Here is a 16,245-nt window from a genome sequence, read left to right on the forward strand (position 1 = left end):
ACAATCTGGCGGAGGGTGGCTTACACCCTGGACAAGTCGCAACCTCGGATAGACAGACAACATTAACACTCACATTCACACACTAGAGACCATTTAGTGTTGCCAATCAACCTATCCCCAGGTGCATGTCTTTGGAAGTGGGAGGAAGCCGGAGTACCGGGAGGGAACCCATGCAGTCACGGGGTGAACATGCAAACTCCACACAGAAAGAGTCCGAGGCCGGGATTGAACCTAGGACTACTCAGGACCTTCGTTTTGTGTGGCAGACGCACTAACTCCTCTATCACCGTGCTGCCCCAGATCATGACAGTTTATCATAATTTTTCTTTCTTGTACATTGTAAATATTTGTTTGAACAGCCTCTTAAACTGTGTTATATTAGTACACTGTTTGATGTATTTGCTTAATCCATCCCATAATTCAATTCCACTCACTGATTTGCCTAATGTTTTATAGTTGTTGATATTGATATCGGATATTGGTCCGATGTCACCTCTAAGTCCAAGTCCATGGTTCTCACCCGGAAAAGGGTGGAGTGCCATCCCCGGGTTGGGGAGGAGATCTTGCCCCAAGTGGAGGAGTTCAAGTACCTCGGAGTCTTGTTCACGAGTGGGGGAAGAGTGGATCGTGAGATCGACAGGCGGATCGGTGCGGCGTCTTCAGTAATGCGGACGCTGTATCGATCCATTGTGGTGAAGAAGGAGCAGAGCTGGAAGGCAAAGCGCTTAATTTACCGGTACGTCTACGTTCCCATCCTCACCTATGGTCATGAGCTTTGGGTCATGACCGAAAGGATAAGATCACGGGTACAAGTGGCCGAAATTAGTTTCCTCCGCCTGGTGGCAGGTCTCTCCCTTAGAGATAGGATGAGAAGCTCTGTCATCCGGGAGGAGCTCAAAGTAAAACCGCTGCTCCTCCACATAGAGAGGAGCCAGATGAGGTGGTTCGGGCATCTGGTCAGGATGCCACCCGAACGCATCCCTAGGGAGGGGTTCAGGGCACTTCCGACCGGTAGGAGGCCACGGGGAAGACCCAGGACACGTTGGGAAGACTATGTCTCCCGGCTGGCCTGGGAACGCCTCGGGATCCCCCGGGAGGAGTTGGACGAAGTGGCTGGGGAGAGGGCGGTCTGGGCTTCCCTGCTTAGGCTGCTGCCCCCGCAACCCGACCTCGGATAAGCGGAAGAAGATGGATGGATGGATGGATGGTCAGCAAAAAAAAACCATATATATATAAAATCGGCTTGATGATATCTGAAATCTCCGATATAAGCGTGTTTACTTATATTAGTGAAGACATTTACAAAAGTTAAACATGTTAGGTTACACACTACTCGGAGCTAGCAGTTACACAACAGCTAAACACACAAAAGAATACAAGCTAGAAATCCGTTATAATCCTCCTTAAAGGCCGACTGAAATTGGATTTTCTTATTTAAACGGGGATAGCAGGTCCATTATATGTGTCATACTTGTTCATTTCGCGATATTGCCATATTTTTGCTGAAAGGATTTAGTAGAGAACATCCTCGATAAAGTTTGCAACTTGAGAAAAGCCCTTTCTCTACCGGAAGTCGCAGACGATGATGTCACATGTTGATGGCTCCTCATAGCTTCACATTGTTTTTAATGGGAGCCTCCAACAAAAACAGCTATTCAGACCGAGAAAACGACAATTTCCCCATTAATTTGAGCGAGGATGAAAGATTTGCGTTTGAAGATATTGAGAGCGACGGACTAGAAAAAAAAAAAAGACAAGTTGAAAAAAAAAAAAACGCGATTGCAATCACGTTGCATTGAGACGGATTCTGATGTTTTTAGAGACATTTACTAGGATAATTCTGGGAAATCCCTTATATTTCTATTGGGTTGCTAGTGTTTTAGTGAGTTTAACAGTACCTGATAGTCGGAAGGGTGTACGTCCACGGCCATGTGTTGACACGCAGTGTCTCGGGGAAGTCGACGGCAGCTGTACGGATGGCACAAGCTCAGCTGATCTCCGGCGACTTTTTAAACACAATTTTCTCACCGAAACCTGCTGGTTGACATTCGGTCGGGATCCATGTCCGCTGTGATCCGTACTAAAGTTTCACCTCCGTGAATTTTAAACAAGGAATCACCGTGTGTTTGTGTGGCTAAAGGCTAAAGCTTCCCATTTCCGTCTTTCTACTTTGACTTTTCCAATATTAATTTAACAAATTGCAAAAGATTCAGCAACCCAGATCTCCAAAATACTGTGTAATTATGCCGTTAAAGCAGACGACTTTTAGCTGTGTGTGTGTGCAGCGCTCATATTCATAACAGCCCGTGATGTCACGCCAGGGGCGTTGCCAGATATATTTCACTGGGGCACATGCCCCACTGTTGATCTGCAGTGCCCCAGTAAAAATTTCACCAATAAAAAAACGCTTCTGAGTTTTAAGTCTACATAACATAGACAACAGCGCACATACTACTTAGTATGGTAATTGATTGCTACTGTATTCACTCCACGAAACAGTGAGCACATGGCTAATTAATATGGTAATTTATTCACGTGTGGATCGAGACTTTGGGTAAAAAAGAGAGAAAGAGAGAGAGAGAGAGAGAGAGAGAGAGGGGGGGGGTGATTCGAATCACTGCGTGAGGTAGGTGACGTTAGCCAACAACAATTTATTAATTACAATATTTTGATTTTGATTTGACTCAAACTGTAACTCCTAGATGGATTTAAGAAAGTTATTCGCCCGCAGCAGAGAAGAAGCGAGGAATGAGAGATGTAAGTGAAGTCCTAGCTAGCTAGGCAACATCATTGTCTTACGTTGATGCTAAGTTAGCTAACGTTATTCCTTGTATCAAGACAAACATATTCATTTGCTGTACGAGCTGTCGGGGGAATTTCCAATCAACATGAAACATAATGTTGGTTATTGTCTGCTGGTTCTGCATCAATGATGATTTGGAGTAAGCATGTGTGAGTTGAGTGCTTCTCAAATGGTTTATCTTCAGGAAGAAAAACATTTTTCCATATCATCAAGTCGTGAGGCAAATTTTTAAATCATTCAAGTTTATTTCACAGAAAAATAGCACAGTAGACTTGTCTTGTTAATCGGTGTGACTTTGACTAAAATAATCTTGTTTTGTCACCAGAAAAATGGCTACAGCTAAAGCATCTGGTTTTATTTCCAGAAAAAATAGTAACATTTCTGTATTTGTTTTCAGAAAGATGGCTGAAAATATCGGGTTTTGTTGCCCCATTTAGATTTTTTAAAAATATATTTCCATGTCTGTCCTGAGTCCTCCTCCAACTTGTTAGTCGGTTTGCCTTTTGCTAAAATACTCACTAATAGTCACTAAAAAATTGGCTAAAAATATCTGGTTTTGTTGCCACAATTTGATTTTTTTCTCCCTAAACTTTTTTTTTTTCATGCACACATGTGACTGCGACTCACTGAAAATGACACACAATCCACTTTTATGTCACGACCCAGCAGTTGGGAACCACTGGTCAACTGTATAACAGTTACTGTAATATTTCCATGTCTGTCCAGAGTGATTGACCACTTTGCAAAAATGAAAAGGAGATGTTACAGTTTACTTCTCAGAAAGTGATTCCCTGAACAGACACACAACAGTTGTTCATTTATTCTACTACTGTGGCTTTATTGTTTTGTGTATATTTTATAGTTTCGTGTATCTGAAATTTGATTAGCCACATTGCAATAAATGAAAATTAAATAATATAAAATAACCCAGAGATGTAGGGGTGCTTTATTTTTTGTATTACTTTTGTAGATGTTAAATTTGCAGATGATTACTGCAATATATATTTCAAAAAGATTCATTGCTCTTCCTTTTTGCTTTTACCAGTAGCAGTTTAGAAGTCTGGAGTAAAAAAGTGCACAAGTAGGTCAAATGCATTAGTTCATTTCAGGTGGTTAATCAAAGATTCATACAACATAATCTGATATGATTTCATAGTTTAAAGCACTGTTTATGTATTTTTTATGATAAATAAGTGCTAAAAATGTTTTTGCTTGCGTGCTTTGCACGCTCACATGAATTATTTGTGCCCAAGGTGTGCCCTAGTACAGTATTAGGTCTAGTGTCGCCCCTGCGTCACACGTACACGTCATCATTACGCGATGTTTTCAAGAAAAAAGTCCCGGGAAATTTAAAATTGCAATTTAGTAAACTAAAAAGGCCGTATTGGCATGTGTTTCAATGTTAATATTTCATCATTGATATATAAACTATCAGACTGCGTGGTGGGTAGTAGTGGGTTTCAGTAGGCCTTTAATTAAACATTACCGCAGTCTAAAACACCACATTTGTCTTAATAAACAAGTAGAAAATAATTATAGTTGTATATTACTTATAGATACAAAGTCTCCATGGCGTATTAGAAAATATCAAGTAAACTTTTTTTTGCTTGTTTTCTTGCATTTTGACTACACACTTTGGACATCCCTGATGTATCTTGTTTTTTTTCCACAAAACCCAGTATAACCGCAAGAACCTTTTCACATTGAACTCATCAAAATTGTTCTGTTTACTGCAGCAAAGACGAACAATTCTTTATAAACGGAAGACTTCCAGACTTTCACCAAGTGGACATTCCTGACATCTGGATCGGTTTGTCAGGTAAGTTGTTTGCTTCGACAGTCCATTAAACCCCAGGTTGTCCAAAAATTTATTTGAGGACACAACATGTGTCACGAGACTGTGAGTTAAAAAGGTTTGGAAAAAAATCTGAATAATGACGCATTAAGCCTTAAAAAAGACACATTTATCTCTTGGATTTTTGCCCGAACACTGACTCGGAATGTCAGGAATGAAACTGAAAGGGCACAAATTACAAAGCAGTGTCCCATTAGGATCTGTGTAAAAGACACAGGCAGGGCGGCCCCCTTGCATAAACACTATCCCAGGGTTACCAACGCGGCGCCCGCGGGCACCAGGTAGCCCTTAAGGACCAGATGAGTAGCCACCTGGCTTGTTCTAAAAATAGCTCAAATAGCAGGACTTACCAGTGAGCTGCCTCTATTTTTTTTTTTTTTTTTTTTTTTTTAGCAAGCTGGTCTCGCTTTGCTCGACATTTTAATTCTAAGAGAGACAAAACTCAAATAGAATTTGAAAATCCAAGAAAATATTTTAAAGACTTGGTCTGCACTTGTTTAAATAAATTCATTTATATTTTTACTTTGCTTCTTATAACTTTCAGAAAGACGATTTTAGAGAAAAATACAACCTTAAAAATGATTTTAGGATTTTTAAACACATAAACCTTTTTACCTTTAAAATTCCTTTCTCTTCTTTCCTGACAATTTAAATCAATGTTCCAGTATTATTCTTTTTTTTACTGTAAAGAATAATAAATACATTTTAATTTAATTGTTCATTTTAACTTCTGTTTTTTTGACGAGGAATATTTGTGAAATATTTCTTCAAACTTATTATGATTACAATTAAAAAAAAATATTCTGGCAAATCTAGAAAATCTGTAGAATCAAATTTAAATCTTATTTCAAAGTCTTTTAAATTTCTTTTAACATTTTTGTTCTGGAAAATCTAGAAGAAATAATGAATTGTCTTTGTTAGAAATATAGCTTGGTCCAATTTGTTATATATTATAACAAAGTGCAGATTGGATTTTAACCTATTTAAAACAAGTCATCCAAATTCTAAAATTAATCTTAATCAGTAAAAATTACTAATGATGTTCCATAAATTATTTTTTTTAAAAATTCAAAAAGATTCGAATTAGCTAGTTTTTCTCTTCATTTTTTTTTGGTGAATTTTGAATTTTAAAGAGTTGAAATTAAAGATGAACTATGTTGCAAAATTTAATTTTAATTTTTTTGGTGTTTTTTCCTCTTTTAAACCGTTCACTTAAGTGGGTTTTTTCATCATTTAATCCCTACAAAAAAACCTTCCGTAAAAGGAAAAAAAATGTTCGACGGAATGACTGACAGAAAAATCTATTTTTTTATATATATAGATTTATTTATTAAAGGTAAATTGAGCAAATTGGCTATTTATGTCAATTTATTTAAGTGTGTATCAATCTGGTAGCCCTTCGCATTAATCAGTACCCAAGAAGTAGCTCTTGGTTTCAAAAAGGTTGGTGACCCCTGTTGTTTAGCCACCAGTCACTTCAGAAGCTAATCATTTTGTCTGCAGCTTGTTCTACTTCAAAAGACTGAAGTACCTCATAGATCAGGCCTGGGCATTTATTTTGACTTGGCGGCAAAAATTTTGAGAAAAAAATGTCTGGGGGCAGGTATATCTATTTTTAGAGACCCCAGTACAAAACCTCACAATAATTTCTGAATGCTAAAAACGTTATGACGGACCGCCTTAAAAAACGTAATGGAATTTTACATTTTTTCTATGAACGATAAAATACTGAATATTGACAAAATATGAATGTCACACCCCCTTTCAATCGACATATTTTACAATCAAGTGAAACGCAACAAAAAATGCAACCAATGGTGAAAAATTTACGCGAAGGGTACAAAATAAACAATCTGATATATCTGATATATCACTAAGCTTTAGAACTTTGTTGTGAAAATCTCCTTCTGTGTCTGTGGAAACGCTTCCCGCTCACCCTGCTTGGTGCCTCGTCTGAGCTGCTGTGACTTACATTACCATAGTAACTAATTATATTACCATATTAACTAATAAGATGACCATAGCAACTAATTAGATTACCATAGTAACTGGTATATCATTCAAAAGCGCAAGTTCCAACCATTGAAATACTTTGTATAGTTGAAGACTTACGGTCATTAGACAACATCACTGCACATCATAACGGCAGCAACACTTTCCATCTTAAAGATCTGAAATAATTATTTGGGAATGTCCGACGGGCCAGATTGAAAAGCGTAATGGGCTGCATGTGGCCACCGACCCTTAATTTGCCCAGGCCTGTCATAGATGAAACTATCTTGTTATTGCTAACTTCAACTCAGCGGTCAACATGTCGTTTGTAATACTTTAAGTTTTGTTTAGCATTATCATAGCCATGTTCATTCAAAAGCTTATAAAGATAATTGCTAATTTAGCGTCGCTTCAAAACGGTGTCATCCTGACAGATTTACGGCTGTATTTCCAAAACAACGGTACTATTTAAGTTTATATTATAACCAAAGCTTTTCTATCAAGATATATTTAAAAAAAAAAAAAAAAACCTTTTTTTTCATAGATTTTGCCCATTTATTGTGTTTTGTTTACTTTTTCAACTAATGTCTAAACTGCATTGCAGTTTTCAGTGCAGTAGGAGACACATAATCAGCTTTACAAGCCACAAAGTTTAGGGACGGCGTGGCGCAGTGGCAGAGTGGCCGTGCGCAACCCGAGGGTCCCAGGTTCAAATCCCACCTAGTACCAACCTCGTCATGTCCGTTGTGTCCTGAGCAAGACACTTCACCCTTGCTCCTGATGGGTGCTGGTTGGCGCCTTGCATGGCAGCTCCCTCCATCAGTGTGTGAATGTGTGTGTGAATGGGTAAATGTGGAAGTAGTGTCAAAGTGCTTTGAGTACCTTGAAGGTAGAAAAGCGCTACACAAGTACAACCCATTTATCATTTAAGTAGGCTGCCTAGCGTGCTACAGGAGTGAAATTAAAGAACAAAATGGGGCCACAAAGGAAATCTTGTTGGGGGCCACAAAACGCCTAGGCCAGTGGTTGGCAACCCAAAACATTGAAAGAGCCATATTGGACCAAAAATACAAAAAAAAAAATCTGTCTGGAGCCGCAAAAAGATAAAAGCCGTATATAAATGTTATAATGAAGGCAACACATGACGTAAGTGTCTATATTAGCTATTATAGCCTACTATCAAAATGACTTTGAAAGTCTTGTATAAGGGTTATAATGAAGGCAACACATGACATAAGTGTCTATATTAGCTATAATAGCCTACTATCAAAATTACTTTAAAAGTCTTATATAAGTGTTATAATGAAGGCAACACATGACGTAAGTGTCTATATTAGTTATAATAGCCTATCATCAAAATGACTTTAAAAGTCTTATATAAGTGCTATAATGAAGGCAACACATGACGTAAGTGTCTATATTAGCTATAATAGCCTACTATCAAAATGACTTTAAAAATCTGGTGGCAGAGGGGTTAGTGCGTCTGCCTCACAATACGAAGTTCCTGCAGTCCTGGGTTCAAATCCAGGCTCGGGATCTTTCTGTGTGGAGTTTGCATGTTCTCCCCGTGAATGCGTGGGTTCCCTCCGGGTCCTGCGGCTTCCTCCCACTTCCAAAGACATGCACCTGGGGATAGGTTGATTGACAACTCTAAATTGGCCCTAGTGTGTGAATGTGAGTGTGAATGTTGTCTGTCTATCTGTGTTGGGCCTGCGATGAGGTGGCGACTTGTCCAGGGTGTACCCCGCCTTCCGCCCAAATGCAGCTGAGATAGGCGACCCCAAAAGGGAATAAGCGGTAGAAAATGGATGGATCAATCAATCAATCAATCAATGTTTATTTATATAGCCCCAAATCACAAATGTCTCAAAGGACTGCACAAATCATTACGACTACAACATCCTCGGAAGAACCCACAAAAGGGCAAGGAAAACTCACACCCAGTGGGCAGGGAGAATTCACATCCAGTGGGACGCCAGTGACAATGCTGACTATGAGAAACCTTGGAGAGGACCTCAGATGTGGGCAACCCCCCCCCCTCTAGGGGACCGAAAGCAATGGATGTCGAGCGGGTCTAACATGATACTGTGAAAGTTCAATCCATAGTGGCACCAACACAGCCGCGAGAGTTCAGTTCAAGCGGATCCAAGACAGCAGCGAGAGTCCCGTCCACAGGAAACCATCCCAAGCGGAGGCGGATCAGCAGCGTAGAGATGTCCCCAACCGATACAGGCGAGCGGTCCATCCTGGGTCCCGACGAGCGGTCCATCCTGGGTCTCGACTCTGGACAGCCAGTACTTCATCCATGGTCATCGGACCGGACCCCCTCCACAAGGGAGGGGGGGACATAGGAGAAAGAAAAGAAGCGGCAGATCAACTGGTCTAAAAAGGAGGTCTATTTAAAGGCTAGAGTATACAGATGAGTTTTAAGGTGAGACTTAAATGCTTCTACTGAGGTAGCATCTCGAACTGTTACCGGGAGGGCATTCCAGAGTACTGGAGCCCGAACGGAAAACGCTCTATAGCCCGCAGACTTTTTTGGGGCTCTAGGAATCACTAATAAGCCGGAGTCTTTTGAACGCAGATTTCTTGCCAGGACATACGGTACAATACAATCGGCAAGATAGGCTGGAGCTAGACCGTGTAGTATTTTATACGTAAGTAGTAAAACCTTAAAGTCACATCTTAAGTGCACAGGAAGCCAGTGCAGGTGAGCCAGTACAGGCGTAATATGATCAAACTTTCTTGTTCTTGTCAAAAGTCTAGCAGCCGCATTTTGTACCAACTGTAATCTTTTAATGCTAGACATGGGGAGACCCGAAAATAATACGTTACAGTAATCGAGACGAGACGTAACAAACACATGGATAATGATCTCGGCGTCTTTAGTGGACAAAATGGAGCGAATTTTAGCGATATTGCGGAGATGAAAGAAGGCCGTTTTAGTAACGCTTTTAATGTGTGACTCAAAGGAGAGAGTTGGGTCGAAGATAATACCCAGATTTTTTACAGAGTAACCTTGTTGTATTATTTGGTTGTCAAATGTTAAAGTTGTATTATTAAATAGAGGTCGGTGTCTAGCAGGACCGATAATCAGCATTTCCGTTTTTTTGGCATTAAGTTGCAAAAAGTTAGCGGACATCCATTGTTTAATTTCATTAAGACACGCTTCCAACTGACTACAGTCCGGCGTGTTGGTCAGCTTTAGGGGCATGTACAGTTGGGTGTCATCAGCATAACAGTGAAAGCTAATACCGTATTTGCGTATGACGTCACCCAGCGGCAGCATGTAGATGCTGAAGAGTACAGGGCCAAGGACCGAACCCTGGGGAACTCCACACGTTACCTTAACATAGTCCGAGGTCACACTGTTATGGGAGACGCACTGCATCCTATCAGTAAGATAAGAGTTAAACCAAGACAGGGCTGAGTCTGACATACCAATTCGTGTTTTGATACGCTCTAATAAAATATTATGATCGACGCTATCGAAAGCAGCGCTAAGATCAAGGAGCAGCAACATAGATGACGCATCAGAGTCCATCGTTAGCAATAGATCATTAGTCAATTTTGCGAGGGCTGTCTCAGTCGAGTGATTTGCCCTGAAACCGGATTGAAAGGTTTCACATAGATTGTTAAACGCTAAGTGTTCATTTAGCTGCTCTGCAACAAATTTTTCGAGGATTTTCGAAATAAAGGGAAGGTGAGACACCGGTCGGTAGTTTACCATGAGGTCAGGATCGAGGTTAGGTCTTTTAAGGAGAGGATGAATAACCGCTTTTTTGAATGCAAGGGGAACAGTGCCCGAGGAAAGTGATAAGTTTATAATATTTAGCACTGATGGACCTAATAATACAAAAAGCTCCTTGATAAGTTTCCCAGGAAGTGGGTCAAGTAAACATGCTGTTTGTTTTATTCCATTTACACGTTGTAACAATCCTTCTAATGTTATTTCATCAAAACGAGAGAAACTATTTTGGATATTTGCAGTATCCGCCGTATATACAGTTGTATCTGTGTTACTATAACCCAGTTGTACCTGGGACGCATTGTCATTAATGTCCTTTCTAATAAGTTCAATTTTCTTATTAAAGAACTTCATAAAGTCATCTGCCGAATGGGTGGAGCTACTGGAAGGAGTCCCTTGTTGGGTTAGCGATGCTACTGTACTAAACAAAAATTTTGGATCGTTTTTATTAATGCGGATGAGATTTGAGTAATAATTAGTTTTAGCTAAGGTAAGCATGCGTTTATAAGTTATTAAACTATCACTCCATGCTTGATGGTGCACCTCAAGTTTGGTCGTGCGCCATTTGCGTTCCAGCTTTCCACATAATAATTTCTGAGCTCTAGTTTCTTCAGTAAACCATGGCGTACGCCTTTTTGGAGCCTTTTTTAACTTCAGCGGTGCTATACTATCAATGGTTTCGCGCAGGGCCTTGTTAAAGTTGTCAGTGAGGTTATCAATAGAGCCCACATACTTTGGGAACGGTGCCATTACCGAGGGCAGTAGGTCCGCAAGAGTCGTCGTTGTGGCAGCATTAATGTTGCGGCTGCTATAGCAGTTATTATTATTATTAGCTTGCCGAACATGAGTCTGAACTTCGAATTTTATAAGGTAATGATCGGACATTACTTTAGTATACGGGAGTATCATAACTTTGGAAACGGTGATACCTCTGACAAGCACTAGGTCTATTGTATTACCGCTGCGATGCGTCGGTTCATTTATTATTTGTGTAAGACCACAGCTATAAATTATAGTCTGGAGCGCCACGCACGGTGGGTCCAATGGGGTATTCATATGGATATTAAAGTCCCCCATTATAATTATATTATTGGCGTGCGTCACTAGATCAGCAACAAACTCTGAGAATTCACTAATAAAGTCCGAATAGGGCCCTGGGGGGCGGTAGATAACGGCCAGGCACAGAGGCAGAGGTGTGGCAGACTTCATAGAAAGCACCTCAAACGATTTATATTTATTATTTAAGTTAGGACTAAAGTTAAAGTTTTCGTTGTATATTAGTGCGACACCCCCTCCCCTTTTGAGGTGACGGGCAATATGCACATTCGTATAGTTAGGAGGGGATGCCTCATTTATCGCAAAAAAGTCGTCTGGTTTAAGCCAGGTTTCGCTAAGACCGATGACGTTAAGGTTGTTGTCTCTAATGACCTCATTGACTAATAACGTTTTGGGAGACAAAGATCTGATGTTTAAAAAGCCCATATTATAGGTAGTGGGCTGTTTTAAGGAGTTGTTGATAAAATTATCCGTAGTAGCAATATTAATAATGTTGCGTTTATTACACGCAGTGTACTTAAAATAATTACGACCATATCTAGGAATTGATATGACGGGAATTTTCAGATTGTCTACTTGGCGCTGCGATAAACTGAACGCATCATAATTTGCCACCTCAGTAGAACGCATGTCTAACTCTGACGTAATCATAGACACAGCAGAAAAAACATTTTGTGAGTTGTGTATTATTCTACGAAAATTGCTATGTGTACAGGGATCATCCAGCCTGGCGCTGGCTAGTTCTAGCTAAACTGACTCCATACCCAGGCTAGCAGGCTCTGTAATTGCCTGTGACCGGGCTTGCTCTAGTGCAGTTAGTCAAATGTGGCTCAATGCGAAATCTGTGTTCCGAGACAAGAGGATAGCGCCTTCCTGGTTAGGGTGAAGGCCGTCTCTCCTCAGCAAGCCAGGTTTGCCCCAGAAGGGCCAATTATCAATAAACGTAAATCCCTGTTGTCTGCAGAAGCTATCCAGCCACTTGTTAAGAGAGACTAATCTGCTATATCTATCATAATTGCCTCTCCCAGGCAGGGGGCCAGAGACAATTACTCGATGCCTGGACATCTTTCTGGCGAGATTACAAGCCCTGGCTATGTTTCTCTTTGTAATCTCTGATTGTCTCATCCTAACGTCATTGGAGCCAACGTGTATTACTATATTCGCATAACTAGTGGTGCGGTTAGCCTGCCGTACGTGTTTACTAGACCTGTTGCGAGTTAGCTCCCTAAGATTAGCTTCAATGTCAGGTGCTCTGCCCCCGGGAATACACTTAATTGTGGCTGGTTTGCTAAGCTTTATGTTTCGGGTGATGGAGTCCCCTATGACTAAAGAGTGGTGCCCGGTAGACTGGGGTGTAGGACTATGGATGGATGGAAGTTTATAATGAAGGCAACACATGACATAACTTTCTATATTAGATATAATAGCTTACTATCAAAATGACTTTAAAAGTCTTATATAAGTGTTATAATGAATGCAACACATGACGTAAGTGTCTATATTAGCTATAATAGCCTACTATCAAAATGACTTTAAAAGTCTTATATAAGTGTTATAATGAAGACAACACATGACGTAAGTTTCTATATTAGCTATAATAGCCTACTATCAAAATGACTTTAAAAGTCTTATATAAGTGTTATAATGAAGGCAACACATGACATAAGTGTCTATATTAGCTATAATAGCTTCCTATCAAAATTACTTTAAAAGTCTCATATGTGTTATAATGCAGGCAACACATGACGTAAGTGTCTATATTAGCTATAATAGCCTACTATCAAAATTACTTTAAAAGTCTTATATAAATGTTGTAATGAAGACAACACATGACGTAAGTGTCTATATTAGCTATAATAACCTGCTATCAAAATTACTTTAAAAGTCTTATATAAGTGTTATAGATAAGGCAACACATGACATAAGTGTCTATATTAGCTATAATAGCCTACTATCAAAATGACTTTAAAAGTCTTATATAAGTTTTATAATGGAGGTAACACATGACTTAAGTGTCTATATTAGCTATAATAGCCTACTATCAAAATGACTTTAACAGTCTTAAATAAGTGTTATAATGAAGGCAACACATGACGTAAATGTCTATATTAGCTATAATAGCCTACTATCAAAGTTACTTTAAAAGTCTTATATGTGTTATGATGCAGGCAACACATGACGTAAGTGTCTATATTAGCTATAATAGCCTACTATCAAAATTACTTTAAAAGTCTTATATAAATGTTATAATGAAGACAACAAATGACGTAAGTGTCTATATTAGCTGTAATAGCCTACTATCAAAATTATTTTAAAAGTCCTATATAGTGTTATAATGAAGGCAACACATGACGTAAGTGTCTATATTAGCTATAATAACCTACTATCATAAGGACTTTTTGTCTCACACTGAAGCAAATCTTCGTTGACAGAAATGTTGAAATTTAATATTCTACACATTTTTACAACCTTGGAAAACAATAATAAATCAGAAGCTACTCAGAAGGTGAGATAACTGCTGGAAGTTACTGGCTTTTAATGGCCAAAGTTATAGATGTGTGTTTGTCCAAGTTAAAGGAAATGGCAGGCTGTCTTCTTCTAATGTATTTAATTACAATTTTTGGCAAGCTAGGTAATATTTGCTGTGGTCTGGAACAACATGGCGCACAAACAACTATCAGACATGCAACCAATATTACATACAGATAATGTGCCATGAGACACACAAAACTAAATTACATACAAAGAGGATAAAAGTAAATCAATCAATCAATGTTTATTTATATAGCCCCAAATCACAAATGTCTCAAAGGACTGCACAAATCATTAAGACTACGACATCCTCGGAAGAACCCACAAAAGGGCAAGGAAAACTCACACCCAGTGGGCAGGGAGAATTCACATCCAGTGGGACGCCAGTGACAATGCTGACTATGAGAAACCTTGGAGAGGACCTCAGATGTGGGCAACCCCCCCTCCCCCCCACCCCCCACCCCCCCTCTAGGGGACCGAAAGCAATGGATGTCGAGCGGGTCTAACATGATACTGTGAAAGTTCAATCCATAGTGGCTCCAACACAGCCGCGAGAGTTCAGTTCAAAGCGGATCCAAGACAGCAGCGAGAGTCCCGTCCACTGGAAACCATCCCAAGCGAAGGCGGATCAGCAGCGATATCAAATGAGCTCAAAAAGGCATAATAATGCAAAATGTACATACAATTAGCCTAAATGGATTTTCTTGCAGTCATGCACCGACCAAATATGCCTGGTTAGCACTCCAACAAGTCAATAACACCAACAAAGCGCACCTTTGTGAATTCACGCACTGTATTAAAGGTTTGGTGGACAAAATGAGACAAAGAAGGAGTGGCATAAAACATGTCTTTCTATGGCCGCATCGGAGAAATTGTACAAACTGCGGTGAGTTCAAAGATTGCTGAAATTAGTAGGACAAAACGGTGCTTGCCAAATACTCTTATCAATGAGGTGGGATTTATAACAATTAAAGTTTGTGTCATGTTTGTCCTACGACAGAAACCATAGCAAAGCAAAAAAAATATATTTTTTCATCTTTTTCCATTTTCACACATCTTTATAAAAGCTCCAGGAAGCCATTAGGGCGGCGCTAAAGAGGGTTGCTGACCCCCGGCCTAAGCTACTAACATTTACTTCAATAAATCAAACATGTTCAATAAATGCAAAATAAAAGCGCCGCGCATAAAAGGTAAACCTTGTTGCTCCTCCAGATAAAGACCAGGACGGAACATTCCGATGGGTGGACAAAACTGAACTCAACTTTACAAACTATGGACCCGGTTGGCCCAGAAACACTGCAAGCATTTGGGATTGTGGACAGATCTTCACAGGTAGGACACACCTAAAAATCTAACGATGGTGGCTAATAAGTTAACACAAAATGTTTTTTTACAAGGAAACAATGAGGGCAAATGGGAAACAAGCACATGTTTCAAGAAGTCAGGTTACATTTGTGAGATGACGGGAGGACAAAACCCAAAACCAACTCCAGTGCCGAGTGAGTGGTGAGACAAGCACTTTGCAAACCTTGTGTTGTCTGGTAATGAGGCTTTGTCGTCTAAGCATCCCACTGTGACCCCGGCTACTTGCTGTACGGGGACTTTTGCTACCATTTCGAGGGGGAGCTGGTGAAAACGTGGAACGACGCAGAGGCTTACTGTGTCGCGGGGCAAGGTCACCTGGTCAGCTTCCACTCCCAGGAAGAGCTCAGCTTCTTAATCGGTGAGATATTTACATTTCAGTAAAGACTTTTGTTTTTTTAGGGTACATTACAAAGATTGTTTAGCATTTCTATGATATTTTTTTTCTGATAGAAATCCCAATTATTATTCAGGTACTGCACATATTTAGCAGTTGTCCTACTAATGCCCTCGCTAAATGTTAGCTAAGCTAACATCATTATTAGCAAAGTAGCAGGCGCTATTTGACTACAGTATAGTAGGAAGTAACATCAACTTCACATTTATTTCTACATAGTTAGCATTCACTCAAAGAGGCTGTTTGTAATAAAGTAAGATTTTTTAAAAACGAACAAATATAACAGGAACACCACTAGCTAGCTTATGTCAACATTAGTGGATTACCTACATTAGCGGAAGACATACTGTATTTTCCGGACTATAAGGCGCACTTAAAACTCGAGAGTGAGCCTTTTAAACCAGTACCAATCAAAATAGCTTACCGACCACAAAGCTATTTTGATTGGTACATGGGGAAATTGTAAGTATGACCAGTAGATGGCAGTCAAACATAAGAGA

General features: G+C 39.8%; 1 protein-coding gene across 3 annotated transcripts in view; it reads left to right on the forward strand.

The window, feature by feature from the left end:
• The window catches only part of LOC133536216 (macrophage mannose receptor 1), a 70,717-nt gene that overhangs the window by 17,406 nt on the left and 37,066 nt on the right, over positions 1-16,245 (forward strand). For all 3 annotated transcript variants that reach the window (XM_061876571.1, XM_061876572.1, XM_061876573.1), the window contains exons 9-12: positions 4,540-4,622; positions 15,199-15,318; positions 15,384-15,485; positions 15,551-15,709. In XM_061876571.1, the coding sequence (XP_061732555.1) occupies positions 4,540-4,622; positions 15,199-15,318; positions 15,384-15,485; positions 15,551-15,709 (464 nt within the window). The remainder of the gene's footprint in view (positions 1-4,539; positions 4,623-15,198; positions 15,319-15,383; positions 15,486-15,550; positions 15,710-16,245) is intronic.

The sequence above is a fragment of the Nerophis ophidion genome, linkage group LG17 (assembly GCF_033978795.1).
Source record: "Nerophis ophidion isolate RoL-2023_Sa linkage group LG17, RoL_Noph_v1.0, whole genome shotgun sequence".
NCBI lineage: Eukaryota > Metazoa > Chordata > Actinopteri > Syngnathiformes > Syngnathidae > Nerophis > Nerophis ophidion.